This window comes from Strix aluco, chromosome Z, assembly GCF_031877795.1.
Source record: "Strix aluco isolate bStrAlu1 chromosome Z, bStrAlu1.hap1, whole genome shotgun sequence".
NCBI classification, from domain to species: Eukaryota; Metazoa; Chordata; class Aves; order Strigiformes; family Strigidae; genus Strix; species Strix aluco.
In genome coordinates, this window is record NC_133971.1 from 53,931,308 (window position 1) to 53,957,478 (window position 26,171).

Sequence of the window (26,171 nt, forward strand, 5' to 3'; positions counted from 1 at the left end):
TCTGAGCAGAGCCTATGGTTTAACACTTTCAGTCAGCATACAGCACAAGAGACAGCAGTGCCTTTCAGCCTACACCCCCTCTACTTGCCCAAGAAACAGGCTCACCTCAGTTTTTATTCCAGGGCCAGAAGAACTACACAAAGGAAGAAAAACATTGCAGAGGCATAATTTGAAGTTAGAGGATGAAGGGAGATACCTGCTTTCGCCTTTTTTCTCTTTCCTCCCTTTTCCTCACTCCTGTGCCTGAAGTTCCATACTAGTGCTCATTCAGTACAGCACAGTGGACCGTCTCTCTTGTATTGCCTCGTTGCCAGCTATCAGATGTCCTTCTCTGTGGCAAAATCAGCCAGGAGGAAGGGTACTTTCCCAAGTCCCTGCACTCTGCCTGAGCAGAAGCTAGCACAATCTGAGTGGTGGGTTAACCCGAGAAAGGAGTTGGGATGGGATGGACATGGGGTGCAAGCTAGTGGAGGAGCTGCACAGGAGTCTTTAAAAGGCAGGGCATAGACAGGACTTTAAAAAGAAAGACTTTCCATACCTCCATCACATCCCTTAGATCCCTTGTCTTGGCGTGGCTGCAATCCAGGGAGTCACTAAATGTTGCTGGGGAGACTAACTGCAATAACACAGAGTTCAGAAAAGAGATTTGTATGTACACCTTTTTAGGTCTCATCTAGCAGGTCTGAGATTTCTCTGCCTAAAAAGTTTGTTTCTCTTGTCTGTGTCCCAGTAAAATACAGCTGTAGAGTTGCAAAACTCTATGTGTTTTTAGAATAAAAAAATGCAGGTAGACCATTTTCAAAATTCTGGCTGATTTGGTTCACTATCTTAATAGGCTTATAATTTTTGATCCTTTCAGTATGTCTGAACTTTTCACTGTTCTGTCTCTTTTGCTATGGTCTTTTTTTTCTTTTTAATTCTGTCTTCCCAATGTACTCTTCTAGCTGAGGAGATCTGCTCTCCAGCAGCAGTACGTTACTGTTCCATATTGGTGTAACTTTTGCAGCTTGATAAAAATTGTAGGTCTACAAGGATGGAGGACTGGGGAACTTCCATTCATACTCATGTTGACCAAGGGTTCAACGGTGTGGTTTAACCCTGGCCAGCAGCTCAGCCCCACACAGTCACTTTCTCCCTCCCTTCAGTGGGATGGGCGAGGAGAATCAGAAGGGTAAAAGTGAGAAAACTCGTGGGTTGAGATAACGACAGTTTAATAGGTAAATGTGCAAGCAAAGCAAAATAAGGAATTCATTCACTCCTTCTGATCAGCAGGCAGGTGTTCCGTCATCTCCAGGAAAGCTGGGCTCTATCATGCTTAATGGTTATTGGGAAGACAGACTTCATAACTCTGAATGTCTCCCCTTCTTTCTTCCTCCAGCTTTTTATTGCTGAGCAGGGCGTCTATGGTCTGGAATATCCCTTTGGTCAGCAGGGGTCAGCTCTCCTGGCTGTTCCCCCCCAACTCCTTGTGCACCCCCAGACTGCTCACTAGTGGGGTAGTCTGAGAAGCAGAAGAGGCCTTGAGTCTGTGTGAGCACTGCTCAGCAAGAACTAAAACATCCCTGTGTCATCAACACTGTCTTAGTCACAAATCCAAAACACTGCCCCATACAGATCCTGTGAAGAAATTTAACCCTATCCCAGCCAAAACTGATACAAGTACCAAAGGTAGGTCTGCGCTAGCTCTTATTTTTGTGTAATTTATTACAGGCTTTATGGCTTATCTACAGTGTTTACTCTATACATGCATTTTTCTTTCTTTAATAGCACATACCCTTCAAAACTTGTATTTCAGTCACAACTGAAGTTCTGTTGGGTTTCTATAGTGTTCTATATAAATAGAAAGAGAACAAGGAAGAAAAAATTGAGGCTACAGAGTAGACATCCAGATAACATGGACAAAAGCAAGATCTTCAAGGTCACCTCTCTGCCTCTTCCACTGGCTTCTGCTAGCACTTCTGGGACCTTGACACAGGTATTCCAGGGCTGCCCTTTTATATAGCAGACAGTATTAATATTTGCTGCTCCAGAGTTTCTTCTTTCACCCAAGAATTTTATTCAGCCAAAGAATCTGTCCAAAACAGTGGGGTTTTTTTCAGGTAGCATGGCAAGTAACAACAATACTATTAGTGACCAAACAGCATGCAATGACATCTAGCAGTCCAAACCAAATTTGCAGCATCCATTTACATATGATTTGTCAGTACCTTGCATCTCTCTGATACAGTTTTCTATCATCTGTTTATCTAATTAATGTTCTCTTTATGCATGGAGCAGGCACTCAGACTTCAGTCCTTTACAGTCCCATATTATCAACACATGCTGTATATCTTAAATTATTTATTTTCATAGCTGGTGTGCACATCCCTGTATCAATATCATATATGTAGTGTGTACACCTCATTAATACTTTGAATGTACACATCTTGTTTGTTTAGTCTGTTACCCAACTTATCAGTCATATTTGCAAGCACCCCAACAGATCAATTGCATAGCCACAATAATTAGACTTCTTGTTTTTCGGTTTCTTTCAGTGTTGTTTTAGCTTGCACTGAAATAAAAGCAATTGTAAAGCAGTTAAAACAGTAAAGGCAAAAGAAGAAGGCCATACTGATCCCAGAACTTTGGAAACAAACCTGCAGATCTGATATAAAGGGATGAAATTGGGAGCTTAACTGATCATGAATAAATTTAATCTGAAAACAGGTAGGTGATATCCAATCATGAAAGATGTGGGATTATAGTATAGTTTTTCCATGGGTGTGGTCAGACCAAGAAAGATAATTAGCTTTAAAATGGATTTTGATAAATGTAGTTAACAGGATTATGCAAAGTAACTGCCCATGATAGCAGAAGATTAATTGACTCTGGAGGTGTCTCTCAGCCCTATATTTTTATACAGATTTTGAAAAGATGAAACAAGATTAAATATATGCATATCATCAGAAAACAGGACATAGTCTTTAATCTCTTGCTTATACAGGATGTTTCAGAACATAGATATTAAGTCATTACGCCTTTTACACAGAGACCACCTGTTTATCAGGCATTACATCTTGCTGTTCTCAGATGTGCACATGTTCCTTTGTAGGAGGAGTTACTACTTTCACATTACAAACTTTCCACTGTACTACACCATAGATTTCAAGCTCTTCAGAGCTTGAAGGGCACATAAAGTGCCTGGGAAAATGGGTTTATCTCTCTCTTGAGTTTTCTCCAAGTACACTTCCAAGCAGATACCATAACTTACTACCTTAATAAAAATGTTGCATGTTATCCACACTATAATTGTCATATACACACACTTATTTTGATGAGAAAATGACAACAGATTGTTGTAAAAATATCAATAAAAACAAAAAAAACACCAGTAAGGGAAACTTTAGGTCTCTATTTTGTACTTTTATGCTGGTTCTAAACCTAAGGTGGAAATTCTGCTACTTCCTTCTATCTAGTTCTTAATGGCATTCCTAACACACCATTTAAAAGTTAATCCATCCTTTAAGAACCAGTTGGTAGGGTCAACCTGTTACTGATTTGTTATTAATTTGAGCTGATTTTAATGATTTTTGGTGATTTTGATAAGTAGTGATTAGGTCTAATCAATTAAATGGAATTTTACAGGAGTATCGGTTTTATAAAAAGATAGTTGTGCAATGTTTTAAGTAGTCATGGAAATACTGTATTTAGTTTAGATTAATCATACAACCAGTTATGCTGCTACAAAGTCCTTTGTAAAGTCCCAGGCTAGTAATAATTATTAACTAGATTTCTATTCAAAGAGTAAGACTAATGATGAGATACCATTGTTAGACTGTTTGGTAAGGACGATTTATTGCCCTGTAGACCAGGTGTTCTAAAAGTTACCTTGTGAAAGAGCCTCAAAGCATGTTAAAATCACAATGTGAGACAAAGCCCTTGAGTCAAGGGCATTGGAGGGTTTTTCTTCTGAGTCAGTGGTCCGTGGTGGTCACAAAAGCAGCCCCCCGACTCATTTCAGCACTCAAGTGTGCATGACCGGAAAGAGGTGGGAATATGAAAATGAGTTATGGGAATTCACATGTTTATGTATGAGAACTTGAATAATATGTATTACTGTATCCAGTATAAGCAGCATGTCACACGAGTTAGGCGTGCGTTGTTGGTGAGATGATTTCCCTATGAATGTGGCTGTTAATAAAGGAGTGTCTGCTTATCTACATCAAATTGATGTTGATAAGTTCTTTTACCCCGTTTTTGGTGACAAACCAGCAACAAGCTATGGCAATATGGCCAAAAACTTCTTATAGACCCAGCTTCCTAAAGGCCACTCCTGAAATCCAGATGAACATGCACTTATGGGTATCAGAACCAGATACAATATCATAATTATCTTAAAAAAATTTATTTCTTGTGCTCTTTTGTAGCTCAAAACCGAAATACCATTCTAGTCTTGGGCCATCAGTCTGTGTGGCCTATTTAAATATGCACAGGGATAACACTGAAAAATGTCACAATGTACATATATATTGCTATATATGTAATAAACCTTTAATATCATAAATTGAGGGGATTTTACGGCTTAATTCCTAGATTGTGTTAGTTGTAGATTTCAGGCTTCCAACATATGACTTATAGTTTTATGACTTCTACTTTCATGAAATATAAGCAATGATAATGAAGAAACGAACTGTTAGTTATACCTTCCTTCTGATGTTAATGCGGTGAAGATTTTACAGTTGATAAAGACACTTGGTCGTGTAATAGTTCATTCTGCTTCTCCAGCGATTACCTGCTTCCCTTGCATGAAGCCATAGCGACACCCAGTGTTAAAACCTTGCATTGACCAGAAGCACCCTGCACTTCCCTATGCTTCTCAGTTATCGTTCAACGTTGTGATTTAACCTCTAACCTCTCCCCTAGTTTTATCTCTGAGCATGATGCCATATGGTCTGGAATATCCCTGTGGTCAGTTGGGGTCAGCTCTCCCGGATGTTCCCCCCCAACTTCTTGTGCACCCCCAGCCTACTCACTGCTGGGGTGGTGTGAGAAGCAGAAAAGGCCTTGGCTCTGTGTAAGCATGGCTCAGCAAGAACTAAAACATCTCTGTGTTATCAGCACTGTTTTCAGCACAAATCCAAAACGTAGCTCCATACAAGCTACTATGAAGAAATTTAACTCTATCCCAGTCAAAACCAGTACAATACCAAAACAAACAGGATTTTGGAAAAAAAAAAAAAAAAAAAAAAAAAAGCGCAGATGGCCAACATAACAGAATACTAATAAGTAAAAAACTATCTGCTAACAGTCCATCATTACATGGTGTCATTCAGCTGTCTAAACATGGGACACCACAGAGCAGCTGGTGATCCTCTAGGCTGTAGCTATGCCCTCCATCACATACCCCAGCCCTTTGTGGAGAGCTCAGTCACTTGGCTCATCTGAGAAACTCCTACAACTATTTGTAGATAGTTGAATGCCACCTTCTGAGACTGCATCCTGGTCACCTTTTCAAAGCATTTATCCTATGATCAGAAAACATAATTCTACATATTAATGACAGAATTGGCTAAATCCTGTTCCTGACAGAATGGTGAGATTAATTCAGTAAATTAAAATACCAATACAACAGATGGGCAGAGGAAAATGAGCAGCAGCAAGCAGAAATTAGAAGCTAATTCTTTTAAAAGTTGGTAAAGGAGGTTGAAACCATTAGAAGAAACCCCTGGTTTGCAAGGCTCAAAAAATTAAGATTATGATAATGTGTTACTGTCATAATCAAAAGCCACTCTACCAATTGAATTGCTGCTGTTTTTCAATCTGATATCTAGAGCAAAAAATTACTAGCATATGCAATTTATAGGCATTAACTGTCCAAAGAGATTTCTCTGAAGAAGAATTCTGAGGGATCCAGAAAATTGAAAGATGTTAAAAACAAGAATTGGTCTTTTCACAGACAAAGACAATAAATTTGTCTTAATGTAATGTTATAGAAAAGAAACAACTACAAAATTGTATTTAATTCTGTACTGGAAAAGAGAAATATTTGATAATTCCCACGATATATTTTGGTGACTGTTCTGCCATCATTTGTCATCATGTCACAAATCTTTTTATTGATTGACTAATTTTCTTGATAGTGAATTTATGGTTTAGCCCTGTTGTGGATTGGCCCTGGCCAGCAATCATTCTTAATCATTGTAATAGATATTTTAGGCAGTACTTTTAAAACAAGAATTTCTTTTACTAGCCAAAGTAACTTGGAAAAGTTCAAGTCTAATGCATCTACTGTCAACAGAATTTATATCAGATTAACTGAACAACTAATTACCTCTGATGGGATAAGCTGTCCCTTTTCTGAATATTGCCATACCCTCAATGTTCTTTCAATCTCCTGCAAGTTCTGCTTGTTCTGTCTGGCTTTCAGGCAGAGGGCTTGAGGGAGGGACAAGCTTTTAAGAAAATCAGAAAAGTCCCTCCCCCAACTTCTCCTATTCAAAGTCCTCAGAAGGCTGAGTAAGAAAACTATCCTTGGTGATTAATAGTCTCAGAAGTAGTTTGTCATCTTCAGCTGAGATGAGCGTACTATATTTGCTTTGAATCTTCAAATAGATTAACCATACACTGCGTAATTAGCATACCTATTCAAGCAGGCACCTGGGGATTCTTACTCTGCCTATTCAAATAGTGTCTAGTTAATAACGTACTTCTCATGCATTTTACCTGACATATTTATACTGTGCTGCATTTTTTAAGGGAACCCATACTTATCATCATGCAATCATTCTTTTATGCACCCATACTGAAATTCTCTAATTTTCTATGCTTGATCTACACTTTTGTTTGGCAGCATGGCCACATCAACTGCTAGAAGGGAAGTGGGGTGGGGAATGCTCTTTCCTTACTTATAACCAGAAAACATTTAACTAGAATAGCAGAAAGGATTTGCTGGTATAGCTCTACTACAAATGGAGCATAACCAGACAACAGCTTTCACAGGTTAAGTTCAGACTTGCAATGTCTATGAACAAGCTATGAACAGTTTCATTTCCTGAACAGTATTCACAACCGAGATAACACAAAATGATAGAATCATAGGATCATTTTGGCTGGAAAAGACCCTTAAGATCGTCAAGTCTGAGCATAAACCTAGCCCTGTGAAGCCCACCACTAAACCATGATCCTAAGTGACATGTGTACATGTCTTTTAAATACCTCCAGGGATGGTGACTCAACCATTTCCCTGGGCAGCCTGTTCCAGTGGTTGACAGCCCTTCAGATAAGAAATTTTTCCTAATACCCAGTCTAAACCTCCCCTGGCACAACTTGAGTCCATTTCCTCTTGTCCTATTGTTACTTGGGAGAAGGGACTGACACCCACCTCACTACAACCTCCTTTCAGATAGTTGTAGAAGGCAATAAGGTCTAAACAAGCCCAGTTCCTGCAGCCGCTCCTCATAAGACTTGTTCTCTAGACCCTCCACCAACTTCGTTGTCCTTCTCTGGATGCAATCCAGCACCCCAATGTCTTTCTTGTAGTGAGGGGCCCAAAACTGAACACAGTATTCAAGGTGCAGCCCCACCAGTGCCAAGTACAGGGGGATGGTCACTTCCCTAGTCCTGCTGGCCGCACTATTTCTGATACAAGTCAGGATGCTGTCGGCCTTCTTGGCCACCTGAGCACATTGTTGGCTCATATTCAGCCAGCTGAAAGGACCAACACTCCGAGGTCCTTTTCTGTCAGGCAGCTTTCCAGTCACTCTTCCCCAAGCCTGTAGCGCTGCACGGGTTTATTGTGACCGAAGTGCAGGACTCGGCACTTAGCCTTGTTGAACCTCATACAGTTGGCCTTGGACCATTGATCCAACCTGTCCAGATCCCTCTGTAGAGCTTTTTTACCCCCAAGCAGATCAACACTCTGCAAACTTATTGATAGTGCACTTGATCCCCTCATCCAGGTCACTGATAAATACATTAAGCAGAACTGAATCCAATACTGAGCCCTGGGGAACACCACTTGTGACCAGTCGCCAACTGGATTCAACTCCATTCACCACAACTCTTTGGGCCTGGCCATCCAGCCAGTTTTTTATGCACTGAAGAGTATTAGAATCACAGAATGGTTTGGGTTGGAAGACTACATCCATCCAAGCCATAAGCAGCCAGTTTCTCCAGGAGAATGGTTTAGGAAACAGTGTCAAAGACTTTACTAAAGTCCAGGTAAACAACATCCACAGCTTTTCCTTCATCCAATAAGCGGGTCAGCTTGTCATAGAAGGAGATCAGGTTAGTCAAGCAGGACCTGCCTTTCATAAACCCATGCTGACTGGGCCTGATCATCTGGTTGTCCTGTACGTGCCGCATGATGACCTAACTTTCCCCAGCACTCCGGCCAGGCTGACAGGCCTGTAGTTCCCTGGATCCTCCTTCCAGAACTTCTTGTAGATGGGTGCCACATTTGCTAACCTCCAGTCAACTGTGACCTTCCTGGTTAGCCAGGACTTCTGATAGATGATGAAAAGTGGCTCGTTGAGCATTTCTGCCAGCTCCCTCAGTACCTTTGAGTGGATCTCATCTGGCCACAGAGACTTGTGTGTGTCTAAGTGGTGTAGCATGTTGCTGTTTCCCCTGGGATTACATGGGCTTCGTTCTGCTCCCCATCTCTGTCTTCCAGCTCAGTGGGCTGGGTACCCTGAGAACACTTGGTCTTAGTATTAAAGACTGAGACAAAGAATACATTAAGTATCTTAGTCTTTTCCTCAGTCTTTGTCACTATGTCTCCCCCCGCATCCAATAAATGATGGAGATTCTCCATAGCCCTCCTTTTGTTGTTAATGTATTTACTGAATCACTTTTTATTGCCTTTTACCACAGTAGCCAGATTAAATTGTAGTTGGGCTTTGGCCCTTCTAATTTTCTCTCTTCATAACCTCACGATATCCTTGTAGTCCTCCTGAGTTGCCTGCCCCTTCTTTCAAAGGTCAGAAGCTCTTTTTTTTTTTTCCTGAGTTCCAGCCAAATCTGTCTATTCAGACAGGCCAGTATTCCTCCCTGCTGTCTCATCTTTTAGCACATGGGGACAGCCTGCTCCTTTGCCTTTAAGATTTTCTTCTTGAAGAGTGTCCAGCCATCCTGGACTCCTTTGTCCTTCAGGACTGCCTCCCAAACGACTCTGTCAACCAGGCCCCTAAACAGGCCAAAGTTTGCTCTCCAGAAGTCCAAGGCAGCAGTTCTGCTAAACCTCCTCTTTACTTAAGGATTTTAAACTACCATTTCAGGATCACTGTGCCCAAGATGGCCTCCAACCATCACATCACCCACAAGTCATTCTCTGTTCACAAAAATATAAATCTTGAGCTAAGATTATTTTTCTCTAAACATTATTGTCTCAGGTTCTCACTTCTACTCAGTGGACAGCTGAAACTCATTTCTCGTATCTCATGCTGGAGCAGAAAAATAACATGTGCTACACTGAATCAGCAGTTGTTATTCTGCATATATTTATGGTTCTAGTATCTGCCAATAGAACTGCCAGTGGAACAGCTGTGCTGTCATCTTTAGGGCCAAAATCTTGTTACCAGCTAAGTGACAGAGCACTAAAGGAATGAGTAGCATAGGAAAACTGACCATTTATTGTCTTAATTTTCTTTCTTTCATTCTGCGATCTTTATAGCAACAAAAACCCCTTCAGGAACAGTGTCCCAAATACCAAATTCAAGGATAGAGCTTTAGTTATCAGGAGAAAAATGACAAGAATTAAGTAGGAAAATTATCTGAAGGTGAAACTGCTTTGGAAGGACAAGATGAGATGAGATGTGTCCTTGTCTATGTTCTGTACAAGTCAACTTAATTTCAAAAGGAGGTAGCATAGAGGGATCATGTCAAGGTAAATACTAGAGGAATGGGAAGAATTCCACATATGAGATATATGTGTATGCATGGTGTGTATGTATCTCAAAATAATGGGGCAATATATATGCGATGTGAAAGTTATATACAGAAGTCAGGCACTCTTACCACTATTTCTGCAGGAAATACTAGTATGTGATGATGTAAGTAAAGACTGTGTCACAATGACTATTCAGAAGCCGCACAGCCAGATTTAAAGATTAGATTTATTCTGAATATTTGACATTGCAAGCATTTATTCTGAATGCATTTGGTTTGAAGGCTTGACTTGGACTTTCATCTTCTTTTAACATTGTCTTTGTTTGTTCTTATTGTAATATATTTTTGAAATCTGAGGGAGGAAGAGACCTTGCCATTTTTTTCCAAAATTTGCTGCAGCTTATATTGATGAATCTCAGTGAGTTATAAACTCAGATAAAATGTTCTATTACTCTACTTTTACCCAATAGTGTATTTAGAATTTTTCTCATAGCAAACTTACTTTTACTGAGCTGCTGAAGACTAATAATACAGGTAAGAAACAAAACCAATAATGTCACAGGTATTTTAATCCTAACATAACCTGTTCCTGGGCAAAATGCCAAAAAGATATGCTTCACAGTATATAATACTGCATTTCTTCTGCTACCCTTTGTCATTTAATAGTAGTACTGCACCATATATATACTTTAGCTATAACTTGCCTTCTCCCTTCCCAAACACCTTTTACTAAAGACAAAATTCTGTATGCATTTAAACCTACATATCTAAGTCAATTTACATCAAGAATTTAGAAACAAATGCTGAAACATGCAAATGAATTTTGCTAGGCATTGAGGAGAGTCTTAATTAATTATGTCCCATATTTGCAAAGATACAGACACCCTGGGCACCTGCAGCGAGGTACAATACACTGCAGTTAGAGGTGAACATTCATCGGAGCAGCGCATATGAGGACGGAGGCCCCATAAAGGCCCTGTTTCTGCCCGGACGATGTTTTAAAACAGCGTAAACCAGGTATTTGCTGGTGTGTGTTGGTGGGAAGAACGCATTTGGATGGGAGAAAACTTGGAGAAACTCTTTTGCTGGTCTCAAAGGCTGTGTTACGCTGCCACTGCAAAAAACCAGCTGCAGTCCTGCACAGCTATGTACAGTCTGACAGTAGTGGGCAGGAGCCCTCTCACCTTCCCCTCCCAATTGTGACCAAAACCTTTTTATTTCAGGTATTCAAAAATATGTATGTATCATACTCCTATTCTATATAATACACGCATATCTATTATACGCTTCCATATTGGCTCCGCTCTACACGTTTGTATTCACACCACCGCGCCTTTCAGCCACGCGCGCACACCGCTGCGCTGGGCGCAGGCCGGCGCACACCGACATGCACATCCACCCACACGCCCAGGGGCGGCGGGGCGGCCTGCGCCGGCCGGGGAGCCGTTACCGGCGCCCCCCGCGGCTCCCTGACGGGCCGCTCCGAGGAGAGGCTGCCGGGGGCGCCTCTGCCGCGCTGCCTTCCGCTCCCCGCCGCCGTCGGCTCCCAGACGGGCGATAGCCAGGCCGCGGAGCGCCGCCCCCTCGCCTCGCCCGGCTGAGGTCAGGGCGGCGGTAGCGGAAGCTTCTCCCTCCCGGCGCCGCGTCCCGGAACCAGCCTCGGCGCGGCATCCTGGCCTGGCCCGGCGCGGCGCCGCCACCTGCCGTCCCCGCCGGCAGCATGACAGCGCCCGCCGCCGCCTCCAGCGGGTGACGCCCCGAGGGCCCTTCCGCCTCTGCCGCCTCCTATATGGGCCACCTGCTTTCGAAGGAGGCAAGCAGCCTGAGCCGCGATCGCCGCTGCCGCCGGGGGAGGAAGGTGCCGCCGCGCAGCTGGAGCTGCTTCCTGCGCGGGCCCTGCATGCTCTGCTTTATCGTGCACAGCGCAAACCCGCCCGTTCCGGAGCACCTGCCGGCCGGGGACCCCCTGCTGCCACCGTCGCCCTACGCGGCCCTCGCCAGCGCGGAGCAGCGCGCCGCCCGCCGCCTCCTCCGCCTGCCGCCCGCCGCCTGGGAGCCGCGGGGCCGCTGCCAGCGCCTTCTCCTCTCGGGCCTGCTGTCATCGCCGGTGCAGGGCCTCCTGGGGCCGGTCAGGCCGCCCGGCGAGGTCGCCTCCGAGATGGTGTGCAAGCGCAAGGGGACCGGCCTGCCCGCCTGCCCGCCCTGCAAGCAGCCGCGCTGCGCGGCCGCCGCGGCGGAGCCCGAGGCCTCTGCCTGCCAGTGCCCGAGGGAGGCGCAGGTCTGCGACCTGCCCGCCGCCGCCGGCTGCGCGGCGGGCGGTGGGGGTGTGCCGGCCCGGGGCGCCGCCGGGGACAGCGGCGGCGGGGGTCAGCCCGCCTTGCCGCCGCCGCCCCCCGCGCCGCAGGAGCAGGAGGAGAAAGAGAAGGAGAGGGGCGGCGAGTCGGGCTGCGAGGAGCCGCTGGAGCACCCCGGCGACTATTGCCGAGAGCCGCTGCCGCCGCCGGCCCTGGACATTAACCAGCTGCCGCCCTCCATTCTCCTCAAGGTGGGTCCGGGACAGGGGGGCAGGCAGGCCTACTCCCTCCCGACGCGCGGTTGGGCGCGGAGGCTCGGGGCTGGGCGTGCCGCCGTGGAGGCCGCACAGGTGCCGGTGTCCCTGGACGGGCTCGGTGGAGTGTGGAAGCCAGAGACGGTGGGGTCAAGGCGGTCGGGCCCGCCCTGAGGGGTCTCGACACCTCCGGCCCGGCCTGGCGCTGTGCGTCGCCTCCCGCAACGACACCTGCAGCGTCTGCTGGGCCTGGGGGGGAGCGGGGCGGCCTGCCGGAAAGTACGGTGCCCCAAACACCTCCCATGCGCGACCTAGCTCACCTGGCATTTGTGAGATAAATACGGTTATGGGTGTCTTTTTTGATTTTGTTTATTCCCCTTTGTTTTGGTTTGTCATTGTAAACAGTGTTGTGACTCATTAACTGGCGGCAAAGACAGACAAAACTGCTGCAGAAGCTGCCCCCTAAATATTTTGACTCATACTAGAGCTTCGTAATAGATTCATAGAATGGTTTGAGTTGGAACACCTTCCACTAGACCAGGTTGCTCAAAGCCCCATCCAGCCTGCTCTTGAACACTTCTAGGGAGGGGGCATCCACAACCTCTCTGGACAACCTGTTCCAGTGTCTCACCACCCTCGCAGTAAAGAATTTCTTCCTTATAGCTAATCTAAATCTACCCTCTCTCAGTTTAAAACTATTACCCCTCGTCCTATCACTACACTCCCTGATCAAGAGTCCCTCCCCATCTTTCCTGTAGCCCCCTTTAAGTACTGGAAGGCTGCTATAAGGTCTCCCTGAGCCTTCTCTTCTCCAGGCTGAACAACCCCAACTCTCTCAGCCTGTCCTCATAAGGGAGGTGATTCAGCCCCCTGATCGTCTTGGTGGCCTCCTCTGGATGTGCTTGAGCAGGTCCATGTCCTTCTTGGGTTGGTGTCATAGAGCTGGGCACAGCGCTCCAGGTGGAGTCTCATGAGAGCAGAGTAGAGGGAAAGAATCACCTCCCTCTACCTGCTGACCACACTTCTCTTGATGCAGCCCAGGGTACTGTTGGCTTTCTGGGCTGTGAGTGCACATTGCTGGCTCACAGTCAGTTTTCCATCCACTAATACCTCCAAGTCCTTCTCCTTGGGGCTGCTCTCAGTTCACTCATTGCCCAGCCTGTATTTTTGCCTAGGATTGCCCCAACCCATGTGCAGGACCTTGCACTTGTCCTTGTTGAATTTCAAGAGGTTTGCATGGGCCCATGTCTCAAGCCTGTCACGGTCTCTCTGGATGGCATCCCTTCCCTCCAGCATGGCGACCGCACCACAGAGCTTGGTGTCGTTTGCAAAGTTCCTGTCTTAATATCTTTGTAGGTGACACGGGCAGTGGGTTTGAATGTGTGCACTGTCCGTGTCACCAACAAAGATGTTAAACAACACTGTTCCCAATATTTACCTCTGATGAATGCCACTCATCACTGCTCTCCACTTGGACATTGAGCTGTTGGCCACAACTCTTAGAGAGCAACCATCCAGAAAGTTCCTTACCCACCGAGTGGTCCATCTGTCAAACTCATGTCTCCAATTTAGAGACAAGGATGTCATGTGGGACAGTATCAGAAGCTTTGCATGAGTCCAAGTATATGATGTCAGTTGCTCTTCCCTTACCACCAACGCTGTAACCCCATTGTAGAAGGCCACCAAATTCATCAGGCACAATTTGCCTGTACTTCACAGGTAACTTTTTATATCACTAATGGAGTATTCAGCAAGGGGGTGAATTACTGTATTTAGTGCTTCTGTGTAGGTCAGAACTACACAGACAAGTTTTCAATGTTCGTTGGGAAAAAAGTTTGTATTACTGTATATTTTGAGTCAGTTTTGGCTTTACTGGTTTCACTTATGTCAGCCTAAGTATTTGTAGCTCTCTTGAATTACATGCTTTTGTAACCACTTGCTCTGTATCTTCAAAGAACTGTCTCTCTTTCTTTCCTGTCTCTTTTGCTGTTTTTTGGTTCCCTTAATACTGTGTTCTTTTGAGAATTACTTTCCATTTTTTAAGCTACTCTGTTGATCTAGACAGTATGTTGACTTTCTGCAGCTAAACCTTAGCTAAAAAGCAGAGTTTGACTGGAACTGAAGCCTGTGATGTTTTCCATGGTTTGGTAAGAGTGTGTCTTTAAATTTTGGGGCATGGAGTTTTAGTATTAGAGCGGTTGACTCTGGGATCAGATGGCTAAACTTAAAGCAGGGCATGATAATGGAGGAGCGTGAGACAGATGACTATTCCTGTTCTTTGTATAACTACTAACTGTACAATCCCAATGTAAGAAAGACTGCCTTTACTATTTTGTTCTTGTGTTGGGTTTTGGTAGTGGGGAAGGGGCTACAGGGCTGCTCCTGTGAGAATCTGCCCCAAGCTTCCCTGGCTCCAAGTTGGACCCAGTGGTAGCCCATCAGTGACAGTGGTGGTGCCTCTGCAAGAACATATTTAAGAGGGGAAGAACCTGTGAGGCAAGGGTGGGAAGAAGGGAGAGGAGTGAGATGTGATAGAAAAACCTCTGCAGACTCCAAGGTCAGTGAAGAAGGAGGGAGAGGAGTTGCACTGGATCAGAGACTCCCCTGCTGCTCGTGGTGAGAGGGCAGGCTGTATCCCTGTGCCCATGGAGGTCCATAGAGGAGCAGATGCCCACCTGCAGGCTGTGGAGGACCCCACCGCTGGAGCAGGTGGTGTGCCCAAAGAAGGCTGGGACTCTGAGGGAAGTCCCCGCTGTAGCAGTCTGTTGCTGGGAGAGTTGTGACCCATGGGAGGGACCATACTGGAGCAGTTCGTGAAGAGCTGCAGCCTGTGGGAAGGACTCATGTTGGAGAAGTTCATGGAGGACTGTCTGCTGTGTGAGGGACCTCACTCTGGAGCAGGGAAAGAGTGTGAGGAGTCCTCCCCGTGAGGAGGAAGGAGCGACAGAACCAAAATGTAATGAACTGAGCGCAACCCCCATCCCCTGCCCTCTTGTGCCACTTGGTGGGATGAGGTAGAGAAATTGGGAGAAAAGCTGAGCTGGGCAAGAAGGGAGGGGTGGGGAGAAGGTATTTTTTACAATGTGGTTGTATTTTCTCACCGTCCTACACTGTTTTTTTGGTAAATTTGTGGTGGTAGTGGTGGTCAAATTAAATTGATGTACTTTCTTCCCAAACAAAGTCTTTTACCTGCGACCATCATGGGTGAGTCAATCCTCCCTGTCCCTGTCTCGATTCCTGAGCCTTTTGTTATATTTTCTCCTCCCCATTCCTGAGGGGGAAGGAGTGAGCAAGTGGTGGTGTGGTGCTCAGTTGCCATTGGCTTAAACCAATAGCTGTCTACTTATCTGTCTGTCTTGCACATAAAATTAATTCTGTGGGGTTTTCAGTTGGTTGGGTTTTTTCTTGTTGTTGTTTGGGGTTTTTCTTGGGTACACATGAATGTGTGAGTAATGGTACATCATATTTCATAGATGCACTATTGAAGTTCCTTTTTTGACAAATATTTAAAATTCATAAACTATCATACCTGAATTAATCTCTTCTGTGATTGTGGAATTGAAACTTTGTCATGTAGTTCTTCTAAAAAATAATCCATCTATTCGCCACTATTGTTGAAAGAGAATTTTTTCTTTGATGTTCTGTTAGTTTAGGATTTCAAACTGGACTGACTTGTTTAGTATGACTTAAACACTTTTTCTGATAATGGTACAAGTACTTTTCTGTCGTTACTTTAGTACCCAGTTTCACTTTTTTAAAAATACCAATCTGTAACTCTGCCATAAACCAATTCTTTTAATAGTGAAGGTGTGTCATGTCCATCTCACCTGTGGACTAGTTTAAATGTTTTTTCCATATGGTTTTCTATTTTATATTGACACAGTACCTCATTTGTCTCTGTACTTTCAAGAGTTTTTCTGTCATGTTCCCCATCTCCCCCAATTGTTCTGTGTCTTTAGTCTCTCTGTAGTCCAACTCCTTCTATAGTGTTTTTGAAAAAGCCTGCCTTTAATTCCAGTGACTGGAACCAGCCTACTCACCTGTTGTTGTTTTTTTTAATTATGTCGCACACTTCTCCCTGCCCCCCACCCCCCACCCTCCAATTTGCCCTGCAATCCTTAGCTAGAGTTATGGATTGGGTTGGTTGGTTTGTGGGTTTTTAGGTATTTTTTTTTGTCTGCTTCCATAGAATCTTATTTTGTTAGGGGACTTTTAGCTTCAGATTTCTGACATGGTATTTTGTTAACTGGCTTGTACAGGTGTCTAAAGGCCTTCATATGCTGGGTTTTGATATAGATAAAATATCCCAAATATAATCCTTTCTCCAAAGGTGCCATTTTGTTATGAGACAGTGGGAGACAAATATAGAGTCATAGAATGGTTTGGGTTGGAAGGGACCTTAAAGATCATCTAGTTCCAACTCCCCTGCCATGGGCAGGGACACCTTCCGCTAGATCAGGTTGCTCAAAGCTCCATCCAACCTGGCCTTGAATATGCCAGGGAAGGGGCATCCACAACCTCTCTGGACAACCTGTTCCAGTGTCTCACCACCCTTGCAGTAAAGAATTTCTTCCTTATAGCTAATCTAAATCTACCCTCTCTCAGTTTAAAACCGTTACCCCTCATTGTATCACTACACTCCCTGATAAGGAGTCCCTCCCCATCTTTCCTGTAGCCCCCTTTAAGTACTGGAAGGCTGCTATAAGGTCTCCCTGAGCCTTCTCTTCTCCAGGCTGAACAACCCCAACTCTCTCAGCCTGTCCTCATAAGGGAGGTGCTCCAGCCCCCTGATCATCTTTGTGGCCTCCTCTGGACATGCTTGAGCAGGTCCGTGTCCTTCTTGGGTTGGTATTGGAGAGCTGGGCACAGTACTCCAGGTGGGGTCTCATGAGAGCAGAGTAGAGGGAGAGAATCACCTCCCTCGACCTGCTGGCCATGCTTCTTTTGATGCAGTCCAGGGTATGGTTGGCTTTCTGGGCTGCAAGCACACATTGCTGAGTCCCAAAGTCTTTACTAACCTTTTCACAGTAGGTGGACACAAACCATAATACAAGGACAAGAGATTCCGTCCTCAGAATTCTGAGGAGCCAGATCCTGGTGTTTTTGTTCCTTCCTTTGATTCCCAGCTCTGTGACCTCCTGATGCAGTGGTGCTAGTGCAGGAGTGGCTGTCACATGTGTCTGTATGTGGGCTGGAGACAAGTCCAAAGGTACATTATGGGAACTCCTAAGTAGTAGCTGGCCCCTTAGAAGTGGCTGCTGTGGGCTGCTCAGGTGCTGTTCTGTTGTTAACCAGTTGATAAGTGTCACCGAATTGAAGGATACAGGTCTGAATGGAAGGGTTTGTGAGACTGAACTTGGCCTGCAGATTGTCAGATGTGCCCCAGTGAATAAGGGAGTTCACAGTGCAATATGCCAGTTGTTCCTGTTCCCTCGGCTGGGGAAGAGGTCTCTTCATCGGTATGGGGGGATAAAACAACTGTGGTTCCACAGACTAAAAAAGCTTATAAGTTGTTTTGCTTTTCATTTGGTCACTGAAATCTTTAATCTTTGTAGATGAGGGTGATTATGTTTGACTAAAGGGTAATTTAAATCCATTCTCTTTAGAGATCAGTCAACTTGATTGTAACGTAGACCGATGTGTGAATGAAAAAAAAAAAGAGGGAGCTGTTCATAAGCATGCAGTGCAGAAGGTTAGAAAATCTTGTGCTATGTATCACTAAGTTTTCAAAACTTCGCGTTGGTTATCACAAATCTGCACCTGTTGCAATTTCACTGCTATTTATTTCTGAAAATCAGAAAGAAATCTCCTGTTGTACCTGTTACCTCTTTGCTGCTGTTTAATCAAAAAAGGTAACTGATGTAAAATGGTCTGCAGACTGAGTGAACTTAGTAATGCTGATTCAAACAGTCCAGACCTCCTTTTGAGCCATATTAACAGGAACTATGCGTGCAGAACACAGAAAGTAAGTTCTCTGCTGTGCTTGATGCTTTTAAAGCCTCTACTAGAGTACTGTATCAGGTTGTGTGCACTGGGGTCTCCTTAGAAAACCCACAGACAAATTGGAGAGGTATCAAAGGAGAGCTAGAGGTTGTGGAAACATGGCCTGTGACGGTAGTTGGAAGATTCTGTTCAAACTGACTGACACTTCTGTTCAGAAAAAAGACAGAGATGCACTCCTGTGGTATGAGAAAATTGATAAAAAGTTTGACTGTGTTTCTGTCCTTTGTCAAAGAAAAAGAAATAATAAGCTTAATTTGATGTGAGGGAAATTTGGGTGAGATACTTGGAAAATGGCACAGTATGAGAACATTTAGGTCTTGGCAAAGACACCTGGTTTCCTGCCTCTGAGGAATGTGAAGAGTTGGGATTTTTATTTATCTTTTTGACAGTAAGAGATGTCCTTACCAGGGATGTTCTGGTGTGCTTGAACTTGTTTCAAAACAGAGAAGGATCTAGAATAGATGACCTCTTTGATGTCTTCTTTTGGTGTCTTCTTTCTTCGTTTGCTGCTGTTACTTTTATAAAGCATGAACACATGGTGCTCTGCAGCAGGGACTCTGTCAATGCACTATGAAGGGAAGATAAGTGTGTATTTTGTTTAACTTAAGGTTTTAATGAATATATTATTATTATTTGAGGCACTACTGGCTCCTTTTCTTGCATCTTTACTCAATGTTTTTTACTTACTTTTCTCAATCTTTCCTTACTGTAGTAACATACATGTTTGCTTTTGTTGCTATAACAACTTATATGTTTCCTTTTGATAACGTTGATACTAGATGCAGTGCTGCTATTACTGTGCTACTAGCACTGCATTTAAGATTGAGTGATAGGAAGTGGGTTTGATAGACCAGAACTAGACCTTTGTTTTTGTCTTCTGACTTCTGAACGCTGGCATTTATTTTTAATAAACCTACACCTGGAAAGACATGCTATAGTTGCACTGTGATTTTTTTTTTTTCCCCCTGGCCTAGTCAGGAGACAGAGGATTGTCTTTTGCTAAGCTAAAATTCTTTCTTGAATTATGCTTATGCTTCATATTTTACTTGTGTGATATGAATTCTTGATTTTGAAAAACTTGGTGCTGAGGATATTGTGTCACCAAACATGCACAATTCTGTAGTGTGGTTCTTTTTTCGTAGTAATGTTCATGGGTGTGATTAACTTTTCATTATTTCCTTTGATTAGAAGTGCAGTTAGGTATCTCATTCACTGGATTGAAGTTTGAGGAACTTGATTTAAGGCTGAAGTTATAAAATATTTATAGATTAATTAATACATGGATTTACAATATTTAAATATCTTTAATCTTTTAAGAAAAGATATTGATAGTGTGTGGTGGCTTTTGGGTTGTTGGTTCCCCTCCCCCAGTTCCTGCTGAAATGCTAACATTTAGGACAAAAGTTCAAAGTAGTCCTTTTTGGATACACAGCTTAAAATATCTATGTTGCGGTTTAAACCACATGCTGTGCTGGTCTCTGGTCTGTGCTATCAGGACATGGGAAGTTGAAAAGTCCTTGATTTCTTAGCAACAACTGAAAACATCAGTATATTATCAACATTCTTCTCATTCCAAATCCCATACTGAATCCAAACCACAGCACTATTCTAGCTACTAAGAAGAAAAAATAGCTCTACCCCAGCCAAAACCAGGACAATTTAATATACATTTAATGTAGAAACAGTGGGGAAGTGTTAAGGGTGTAATGTCTGAAACCCATCATACAGAGACTTGGTGGTAAAGGAGAGAATTACACAGAAGAACTTTTATTTCTAGCTTTTCTGGTTGGAGCCTTCAATAATATTAATCAGCAGCTTCTTCCTCCCTTTCCCATCCATTGTCTTACAAAATATTTATTCCAGAAAGTTGAAGAAGACCCCAAAACTTGGTCAGGCACTGTTTTTTGACAATCTGAAGTGTGCTGTGCAAGGACTTAGTTTGGCTGGATTAAAATCAGTCAAACCATCATGTGATCCAGAATTGTGGATTGCCACAGGTGTGTGCAGGCATACTGAAGATAGTAGTGTTGTCCGTCAAACAGGGTTCATTACCTGATGTGCAAAAGCCAATCTCACACACAGATCTGAGATAGCAGTTTTATTCCATAGTTGTGCAAAGATGGGTGCTAGGGGGTAATTCCACAAAGCTAGCATGCTACACGAAGCAACTACAGCCTGTTTATCCTATCACATGATTAGTAAAAACCTATCTAAGTTTACACTCATTGGTCCGTAACTACCATTCCACCTGCTATTTGTTAGTTATATTTAAATTAGCCTCACTTGCTGTGTAAATTAGTGCGCATGCTCCTTGCAGGTTGGGGGGAGGGGGGATGTTTTTTCAGGGTTGAATTGAGTCAGTGGTTGTGATCTCCCCCTGCTGCCTTTACTTTTCCCCCAGTTTCCACGGATTTTTGCTGACTTCATGCTTCTTGGGCAATCATCCAGCCTCTGGTGCCTTCTGGGGCAGGATGCTCACCTCTTATCCCTCTTTTAACTTCTCTTCGATGGTAAAGTTGTTAGCAAGGCCTGTATCAGGTTTACACAGTGAAGCCAGGGATTAGTGGTCCTTGTGCTTGATGAGACACATTAATACCAGCTACAAACCTACAGTGGTGTGGAATTAGTTGCTTAAAGGTAAAGGCATGTGTATGGTTGTATATATCAAGGACTTAAAGTTGGACTGTTTGAATTGAGTTCAGCAGATTGAATGTGGTCTGACTGAAAGCCAGCTGTATCTGTTAGATAACTTTTACCATCCTGGGCATTGCATTTTTGGATTTTCTTTTCACTATGGTCTTTAGTCAGTCTGTGTGAACACTTATTTCGAAGCAAGAGCTTGACATTAAAGAACTAATGATACCTGAAAGGTATGATAAAGCCATCAGTGTTGAACATTATGAGTGTTGATCCTTAAACAGGATATAGCCTGGATACTGAGAAAGTCTTTTGTATCCATTGAAGGGGAAGAAAACCCCACTAATGTTAACTATCACTTGAAAGGTTGAAGCAGGAGACACTGACATCTGTTTTTGGAACTTGAGCTGAAAAAGCATGAGATGAGAGAGAGTGAGGTACACAAGTAAGGGGTTTTTGTTTGCTTGTTTTGTAGAACTCTACTTCCTCTACCCCTTGCATTGAAGGTAATGAAATAATTTGGTAAGAGATGAATCCCCTTGTGTTCTAGCCGATCCTCAGAGATTAGAGGGGCTAGGAGCAGCTGGATTTATCTAATAGGTATGCCGAGTAGGGCCGTGACTATAGGCCTGTCACCAGATGCACGAACAACCCGTATGCTGTAGGTCCGGCTGCATTCAAGAGAAGCAGTCAGGTTCACGAATAGTACGGTTTATTCTTATGCAACATCTACAGATTAGTTGAGATTGCCTACGATAAATGCACAAACTGCAGGTTGGCGATATAGCACTACACACAAAAAACCCCAGTTGCAATCACACACACTTAGGCATAGCCGAGGGCCCACATCTTACCAAAAGGCATCCCTTGGAGGGGGGGGAGCGAGGAGCACAAACCTGTCCATCTGTCCCTCTGATTTGGTATCAGGTTATCATCCCTCCAAGTTAGATACAAACTCAGGGTAGTATTTGTCATAGTATGTATGTGTGAGTGGGTGGGACTGTGGTCAAGCCATTGTTTCTTGGGTAACAACACAGTACATTCCTCGATGCAAGGTGTGCGCTTTTTTGTGGGAAAAGAGGAAGAATGAGAGATAAGGTCTGCAGAGTACTGCAAAACAGTCCTTGAGAGAAGGGGAAGAGCAAGAGATAAATCTGCATAGTCATGTCAAATGTTCCTTGAGGTAAGTGGAAGAACGGGACTGCGCAGCCTCCACCTCGCTTTGCATTCCTCCTTGGTGCCACAGCAACACAAATCAGTGGATCTCCATCCCGTCCTGTGTTTGTTTAAGGAGTGTTAAGGAAATGTGTGTTTTGCAGATTTTTCGCTGTTTTGCTTTTCCTACGCTTCCAACACCTGCCTCTTGCCAACAGTGGAAAAAAGTGTGAAATGCATCTAGAAAATACTAATAAACTTGTATTTTTTTTTCTTTTGAGAGTGCTGAAGGATATTTCAGTCTCTCTGGTGCTTAGAAGGGGGATTAGAGAGTTGAGGGGAAAGAAAGTGAGTATTGGATATGCAGGGGTACGTACTTGAGTGCAATTTTCAGGAATTAAATGTGCTAATTAGTAGACCCTCAGAAAGTTATCTGTCACAGACGGGAGTTAAATGAACAAGCTTGGGGGTAGGAATGCTTTTACCTTTCAGCTGTATTTACACAGCCTTGGGAATTAGAAAGCAATTTAAAACTCAGGACAATTAAGCTGCTGTAGTATCAGTATATATCTAGAGAATGAAACTAGATTAAAGGGTGGTGAAGTTCATCAAAGTGAGTTGTAGCATTTTATGCATTAGTGTATTATTTTAATCAGCAGCTAAGATAATCCCTTAACGTAAGGATGATGTGCCACCAAACTGGAATATGTATAGGCTTTGCTACTGTGGTGGTTTGACCTTGGCTAAATGCCAGGTACCCCCAAGTCTCTCTATCACTTCCCCCCCCTTCCCCCTTTTTTCCCAACAGGGCAGAGAGGGGAAAGAAAATAAGATAGGAAAAAACCCCCAACCCTTATGGGTAAAACAAAAGCAGTTTTAATATAAGCAAAGCGAAGCAAAGGTCCTTGTGTGGAAGCAAAAAGAAAACAGATTTATTCTCTACTTCCCACGAACCGGCGATGTCGGGCCTTCTCGGGAAGCAGGGCTCCAATACGCGTAGTGGTTGCCTCGGAGGACCAAGGGTGACCCCACCCCCTTCCTCCTTTCTCCCAGCTTTATGCTGAGCAGACGCCATGTGGTACGGAATATCCCTTTGGTCAGTTCGGGTCAGCTGTCCTGGTTGTGTCCCCTCCCAAGATCTTGCCCACCCCGTTCCACTGAGGGGGGAAAATGTTGGAAAGAGCCTTTGTGCTGTGTAAGCACTACTCAGCAGTAGCCACAACAGTGGCCAGACCCAGTACAGCTACTAAATTCCATTTAGTGTAATTCAGTATGTCTTTTAACAACTGCAAGCTCTGAAGAGAAATTGATGTTTTACATGGCATTATTCAGAATCCTTTTATAGTTGGACTAAAATGGGAAAGGCCTTGTCTTTAAGCATGTACCACCTGGGTAACTTCTGTGGCTACTCCTGTCCGTGCTGGAACTTTGCAATGACTTTCTCAGCAGCCTCTTTTCCCCCTGGTGGCTTCACTGATGATTTTTTCTCTAAGAAGTCAATTTGCAACACCTGTACACTCCTTGTCTCTGCAGCAAAAGCATGGACTAAAACATGACCACAAATGCCTTGAGACATTTCTTCCAGAATAATATTGTCTGTGCAGAAATACAGTTTGTGTCAAGTACTGAATCGAGCTTGTTTCTTTTTTGTTTCGGCATTGATACTGCTGTGTCTCATAGAGTAGCAAAGCAGAAGCAGTAGGTCTTCTGTGATTTGTGAGGGTTTTCAGGTTTTGGTAGGATGATAGTTGGAACAAAAATTATTTAAATGCTTTCATATTCACAGTGGCAGCTTGATTAGCAACAGTCTTGAAAGTTCTCTATGTTTGCCCTGTTCTTAAGAACTGCAAGCCCTTGTTTCTTGAAGATGCTATTTTCACAGATAAGCATATTTATTTCCCACTGTAGCAAAGATTATTTAAAGTATTCTATAATGCCAGCCTTGTCATCCCTTCTTTGTATTAACTGGAATCAGTCTGAGATCTGTTTAAACATAATGTGAATTATATTGCCTTTATATTGTCTTCTTCTCTTCTGAAGTTTTTATAACTTTAAAGTTTCAGTATTCTGTTTCATACTGGTAGTAGGAACTCTTACCCTGTCCCGCACGATATCCTTGTCTCCAAATTGGAGAGACATGGATTTGATGGATGGACCACTTGGTGGATAATGAACTGGCTGTATGGGCGCACTCAAAGAGTTGTAGTCAATGGCTTGATGTCCAAGTGCAGAGCAGTGACAGTGGTGTTCCTCAGGGGTCCATGTTGGGACCAACGCTTTTTAACATCTTTGTTGGAGACACCCTCAGCAAGTTTGATAATGACACCAAGCTCTGTGGTGTGGTTGACACGCTGGAGGGAAGGGATGTGCCATCCAGAGGGGCCTTGATGGGCTTGACAGGTGGGCCCTCTTGAAATTCAACAAGGCCAAGTGCAAGGTCCTGCACATGGGTCGGGGCAATCCTAGGCAAAAATACAGGCTGAGCGATGAGTGGACTGAGAGCAGCCCCAAGGAGAAGGACTTGGAGGTATTAGTGGATGGAAAACTGACTGTGAGCCAGCAATGTGCACTCACAGCCCAGAAAGCCAACAGTACCCTGGGCTGCATCAAGAGAAGTGTGGTCAGCAGGTAGAGGGAGGTGATTCTTTCCCTCTACTCTGCTCTCATGAGACTCCACCTGGAGCGCTGTGCCCAGCTCTATGACACCAACCCAAGAAGGACATGGACCTGCTCAAGCACATCCAGAGGAGGCCACCAAGACGATCAGGGGGCTGAATCACCTCCCTTATGAGGACAGGCTGAGAGAGTTGGGGTTGTTCAGCCTGGAGAAGAGAAGGCTCAGGGAGACCTTATAGCAGCCTTCCAGTACTTAAAGGGGGCTACAGGAAAGATGGGGAGGGACTCTTGATCAGGGAGTGTAGTGATAGGACGAGGGGTAATAGTTTTAAACTGAGAGAGGGTAGATTTAGATTAGCTATAAGGAAGAAATTCTTTACTGCGAGGGTGGTGAGACACTGGAACAGGTTGTCCAGAGAGGTTGTGGATGCCCTGTCCCTGGAAGTGTTGAAGGCCAGGTTGGATGGGACTTTGAGCAACCTGATCTAGCGGAAGGTGTCCCTGCCCATGGCAGGGGAGTTGGAACTAGATGATCTTTAAGGTCCCTTCCAAACCAAACTATTCTATGATTCTATGAACTCAAGTTACCATGTATTATATTCCAGTGCTTCATTATACTTAGTTTAGAAGCCTAACAATTTTTGAGACTAATTGTCCTACCCACCACAAGGATGATGAAAGTTTTGTTCTCTTTAATTTTCGGGCCATTCCTTCTTCTTGGTTAAACACTCCTCGTCTTTTCTTTGGATATTTTCTAGACCTCAGTGCTCTTCTATGGACACTCTCCAATATTTTCAGATTTTCTGGAGCACAGTGCCTGAGATTGGCTGTAGTGCTTCTACTTAGTTGCTGATGTCCTCCTAAGTTGCGTGGGAGGACTGTTTCATGTGTTACTGTCTGTATTTCTTTGTAGGTATCAATACAGTGGTTGCCTTTTTTTGTTACAGGGTGATGTGTAGATTAAAGGTCACTTGTCGTTACAGTATACCTTCATATGTAACTCTTGACAGACCTTTATTAATAAACAGCAGTACTCCTGAGGAAGGGCTGAATATAATAAATGTAACAGCAATTTATGAGCCTGCTATAAAGTTACAGTTTATTCTTTTTTTGTAGGCTGCTACAGTGCTCAAAACATCGGGTATAAAATGCTGATTCTGTGCTTAGGTTCCTTGTATGACACTGATTTGCTCTGCTGATCTGCTCCACCATCCCATGCCCCATTCCCACAGACTGATGTTTTGGTACCTTTATGACTCTTTTCAATTCAGTTAAGAAATGAAAGGTTTTTCTATCTGAATCAGAATGGGAATGAAAACACCTTTTAAATGGCTTGCAAATGACA

General features: G+C 43.9%; 1 protein-coding gene across 12 annotated transcripts in view; it reads left to right on the plus strand.

Moving 5' to 3' along the window:
* Positions 1-11,345: 11,345 nt before the first annotated feature.
* The window catches only part of FBXL17 (F-box and leucine rich repeat protein 17), a 311,828-nt gene continuing 297,002 nt past the window's right edge, over positions 11,346-26,171 (plus strand). For 7 of the 12 annotated variants that reach the window (XM_074811923.1, XM_074811926.1, XM_074811929.1 and 4 more), the window contains exon 1: positions 11,349-12,412. In XM_074811923.1, coding sequence (XP_074668024.1) covers positions 11,657-12,412 — 756 coding nt within the window. In that variant the 5' untranslated portion in view covers positions 11,349-11,656. Of the gene's footprint in view, positions 12,413-26,171 lie in introns of all 12 variants that reach the window. The other 5 variants (XR_012621550.1, XR_012621549.1, XM_074811927.1 and 2 more) reach the window with 3 other exon arrangements.